Raw genomic sequence first — 5319 nt, forward strand, 5'->3', positions numbered from 1 at the left:
CCATGCCTGGCTAATTTTTTTTTTTTTTTTGAGACAGAGTTTCCCTCTTATCTCTTAGGCTAGAATACAATAGTGGATCTCGGCTCACTGCAATCTCTGCCTTCCAGGTTCAAGCAATTCTCTTGCCTCAGCCTCCCAAGTAGCTGGGATTACAGGCATGTGCCACCACGTCCAGCTAATTTTTGTATTTTTAGTAGAGATCCTGTCTCTAATATGTTGGCCAGGTGGGTCTCGGACTCCTTATCCCAGGTGACCTACCTGCCTTGGCCTCCCAAAATGCTGGCATTACAGGTGTGAGCCACTGTGCCTGGCCATGCCTGGCTAATTTTTAAAAAAAATTTTTGTAGAGATGAGGTCTTACTATGTTGCCCAGGCTGGTCTCAAACTCCTGGCTTCAAACAATCCTCCTGCCTTAGCCTCCCGAAGCACTGGGATTACAGATGTGAGCCATTGCACCATCCAGCAAGTAGTTTGGAATGTGTTTCCTTCAGGAATTTTCCTCATGAGTTCAGGATGTCTTAGATTTCTTCTAAAACTACCAATTATATTTTTCCCACATGAGCAAACACTGAACGTCATGAAGAGCTTAATTAGCAGATACACTTGGTTGGCATTGTTGCATCCAAAAGGATTTTGTTGAAATATGACTAAGGTCCCTTTGCATGTCACGTAATTCTTTTTCATTATCTTTCAAGAATGGCATAAAAGGCAGATTTATGGTTTTACTATACAGAGATTAAGAATTCTGTTTATTCAGGATCAAATTTTTGAAAATTATGTCTCACATTTACAGCTATTTCTGAAGATTTCTAATAAAAACATTTATTTTCAATATGGAGCCCTTATATTCGGTCCATAGTTTGTAATTCTAGAATCTCAGTATGTCTCAGTTTCTTATATTTATAAAAGAAAGTGTTTTCTTACCTGTAACTAAAAAATATATGTAGGTAGCTAGGTATGATATGTCACTTTTGAAATTGTGGTTTTATTTAAATAGTGTTAAGTTTTGTTTCTTTGGTTTTGTACAGCTCTAAGTCAATAACCAAAATTTATGCCTTTCTTCTAAAGGGCTACAATAGAAGTATCTCCCGAACAGAAACGATACTACGATTTGCTTTCCAAGCCTCTATCACAGTTCTGTGTATTGCATGTCCCTGTTCACTGGGACTGGCCACTCCAACTGCTGTGATGGTGGGTACAGGAGTAGGTGCTCAAAATGGCATACTAATAAAAGGCGGAGAGCCATTGGAGATGGCTCATAAGGTAAGTCAGTTCCCAAAACTAGAACTTGTCCCACCAAACTATCAATACTATCCCTGTTGAGAAACACATACTCCTAAATAATTTCTGCGTGGTCCATGTGCTGAGCTGCTTCTAGGACTATCTAGGAATTTGAGGTAGGAAATGTGTTATTTTGGTTCTGCTCCAGATTGGCCTTAGTTACCTAAGATCCCTAAAACTACTCTAGGCCTATTCTATTAGAGCACACCCTAATGTGGAAAACCTAGACTCCTATCCTAGCTCAGACCAGACTAGTATTTATGGCAGAAAGACAGAACAGGTATTTGCCCAGGAAAATTTGCCAAACGTTAGCAGCCTTGTAATCTATTTGTGTGTGACTTGATGTTTGTTTTCTTCACTGGGACCTTCAATTACAGTGCAGTTTCTTTGCCTTTGCTGCCACCAGCCAACGGTTTGCAGCTATGACTTTAGGAATATAATTCTATCTCTGATCTCATATTAGGATTTCCATAATAGACTCAAGGCTACTTAACTCGAGCTAAAACCATGTTTCTACTAGTATATTCTTATTGTGAGGATGTAAGCTATATACAGAGGTTTGTAGTAAACATAAAACATAGTTTAGAACAAATCTGGAGCCTAGCCAAAGAATACAGACTAGTAGTTTTATAGACATTTTAAATTTTGATACAATTTCAAACTTAAAAGTTGCAAGACTAGCCAGGCATGGTGGCTCACACCTGTAATTCTAGCACTTTGGGAGGCTGAGGCGGGCAGATCATGAGGTCAGGAGTTCGAGACTAGGCTGATCAAAGTGGTGAAACCCCGTCCCTACTAAAAATATAAAAATTAGCTGGGCGTGGTGGTGTGCTTGTAATTCCAGCTACTCAGGAGGAGAATCACTTGAACCTGGGAGGCGGAGGTTGCAGTTAGCCAAGATTGCGCCACTGCACTCCAGCCTGGGTGACAGACCAAGACTTTGTCTCAAAAAAAGGAAAAGAAAGTTGCAAGACTAGTATGAAGAACTCCTATATGCCCTTTACCGCAGTTCTTAGGGCTCTTTTCCTAAGAATAAGGACATTCTCTTATGTAACCATAGTATATCTATCAAAATCAATAAATTAATATTGATATAATGCTGTTATCTGTAGCCCATGTTCCAGTTTCCTCAGTTGTCCTAATAATGTGCTTTATATCTGTTTTTTTTTTGTCTTGTCCAGAATCATACTTTGTTGGTTTGTTTATTTTTCTTTTTGATATGTATATTTTTTTATTCGCCTGCCTCAGCCTCCCTAGCAGCTGGGATTACAGGCATGCACCACCACGCCCAGCTAATTTTTTGTATTTTTAGTAGACACGGGGTTTCACCATGTTGGCCAGGTTAGTCTTGATCTGCCGACCTCAAGTGATCCGCCCACCTCAGCCTCCAAAAGTGCTGGGATTATAGACGTGAGCTACCATGCCCAGCAGTTTTGTTTATTTTTGAGACAGAGTCTCACTCTGTCACCCAGGCTGGAGTGCAGTGGTATGATCTTGGCTCACTGAAACCTTCACCTCCCAGGTTCAAGTGATTCTCACACCTCAGCCTCCCAAGTAGCTGGGATTACAGGTCTGCAACACCACACTCAGCTAATTTATGTATTTTTAGTAGAGATGAGATTTCACCATGTTGGCCAGGCTGGTCTCAAACTCCTGGCCTCAAGTGATCTGCCCGCCTTGGCCTCCTAAAGTGCTGAGATTACAGGTATGAGCTACTGCATGTGGCCAGAATCATACTTTGTATTTGGTTGTCATTGCTTTCATCTTGGTTCTTTAGGCTACTAATTTTTCAGAGTTTCTATTTTGAGTTTACTATAAGGTGACTGTGTTCTCTAATTCTAGACTCTTCCTTTTTTCTATCTGGGCTGAGTTTTCCCACATTGGTTCACTGAGCTGTCTTCTCAGCCTCAGATTTTAACCTAGACCTAACCAATAAAGCCTAAGTGACCAAAAGGTCTTATCTGGTGCTCATTTCAACTTAATTACTTACCTTTATTCTTACAATCATTTCCCTACTGCTTAGATTTCCCTATCAGATCTATAATTCATTAGTATTGGAAGCCTTTCTTTTTTTCCCTTGAGGCACTAGAGGCATCTCTTAATTACCTATTAACAGTCAGCCCTTAAAAATTAACTCTAGTTGTTTAACATATATTCATAGTCATTTAGCATGAATAAACAGTTCAACATTGGCAGAGGAGAGCTATTAAGTATAACTAAGATATTTCTTCTTTTATTTTCCCAAAGACCATCAGTTTTTTAAGTCAAAGGTCAGTTTACTAAGAAACTAAATAGTCATCTGTGAAAACAGACCTTTTTCTTCTTTCTGTAAAGGTGATGTGGAGGATTATCAAATCATTGTATCTTAATTTTCTTACAGGTAAAGGTAGTGGTATTTGATAAGACTGGAACCATTACTCATGGAACCCCGGTAGTGAATCAAGTAAAGGTTCTAACAGAAAGTAACAGGATATCACAGCATAAAATCTTGGCCATTGTGGGAACTGCTGAAAGTAACAGTGAACACCCTCTAGGAGCAGCGATAACCAAATACTGCAAACAGGTACATTTTTTTCCTCTTGTTTATTAATGTAGTCATCTCCCATGGGAATTCCCCAGATCAAATCCAGACTGGTGTTTGACTGTGATTTACATATGTAGTTGGTGTGAGGCTAAAAGGACTTGTATTTTCTCATTTAATTGTATATATCTCATTTCTTCATACAGACAAATATGCAGATGAAAACAAATTAACTATATTCCTATCACACAGATAACTCCTGTTGACATAAAAAATTAAAATAGAAGTAATACATATTTGTGGTATGACAATTCAGATAGTTCAGAGAATTACATAATGAAAAGTGTAAACCTCATTCCCTGTCCCCTTCCATAATTCCTCTCTCCAAAGTTTAACAACTGTTAACCTAGTAACAGTCTTTGAAAATGACAGCTTTATTGAGATATAATTCATATACTATAAAGTTTACCTATTTAAAGTATACAATTCAATAATTTTAGTATAGTCACCAAGGTGTACATCTGTTAACCATTTTTAATAAATATAGCCACATAGATGTATTTATCATATTTTAAACTTTATACAGAAAGATCACACAATGATCAATCTTTGTTACCTTCCTTTTTTATTTTAGTAAGTGAATTTTCGTATCAGGAAATGCTGATCTGCCTCATTATTTTTAATGACTATTTTTTTTTTTTTTTTTTTTTTTTTTTTTTTTTTTTTTTGGTTTTTACAGTATACACTCAACATCCTTATCAGTTTATGCAAGTCTGACTCTACATTAAATGCCTATCAAGGCAATTGCTAAATCAAAGGATGCATGCAGTTAAATTTTGATGAATGCTACCAATACCCATATGATGAATATTACCAATGCCCATGGTTATACCAGTTTATACCTGCACCAAAAGTTATGAGTGCTTATTTCCCCACATTCTTACCAACACTTTATTTTCTCAATGTAATAGGTGAAAAAAATATTTACTTGATGGTTTGCTTTGCATTTTCTTAATTATGAATAAGGTTGAACATCTTTTTATATATTTATTGGCCATTTGAATTTCTTTTCCTCTAACCTGTTTGTATCCATGGCCTATTTTTCCACAGAGTTGTTTGTCTATTTCTTATTCATTTGCATGAATTCTTTCTGAGTTATCTCACATTAATTTTACACTTAAAATGTGGCAGTTTCTACCATTGGTGTTGCCATTTATTTATTTGGTCTTTCCCTTTTACCTATTACCTATTACTGACCTGGCTTCCTTACACCCAAATCAAAACAGCAGAGACGATGAAGCTATAAAGAACCAGGAAACAATGAGGGCCCCAGAACTTTTTGGCTTACTAAAGACATAGACTAGAAAGCAGATGGAGAGCCTCTGGCAACTAAAAGCCCTATTCTTTGTTACCCTTTGCCCTGTACTGAATGGAAAACCTGACTTGACTATAGAATTTAAAAATTAATTTGTAATTATCTACTGGAAAGAACAGACAATACTGATAAACTTTCCGTG

General features: G+C 37.3%; 1 protein-coding gene across 2 annotated transcripts in view; it reads left to right on the top strand.

The window, feature by feature from the left end:
• ATP7A (ATPase copper transporting alpha) overlaps window positions 1-5319 on the top strand; it is an 81965-nt gene that overhangs the window by 65985 nt on the left and 10661 nt on the right. For both annotated transcript variants that reach the window (XM_017518819.2, XM_017518820.2), the window contains exons 16-17: window positions 1069-1263; window positions 3662-3844. In XM_017518819.2, the coding sequence (XP_017374308.1) occupies window positions 1069-1263; window positions 3662-3844 (378 nt within the window). The remainder of the gene's footprint in view (window positions 1-1068; window positions 1264-3661; window positions 3845-5319) is intronic.

Source organism: Cebus imitator, unplaced genomic scaffold, assembly GCF_001604975.1.
Source record: "Cebus imitator isolate Cc_AM_T3 unplaced genomic scaffold, Cebus_imitator-1.0 Scaffold705, whole genome shotgun sequence".
Classification (NCBI taxonomy): domain Eukaryota; kingdom Metazoa; phylum Chordata; class Mammalia; order Primates; family Cebidae; genus Cebus; species Cebus imitator.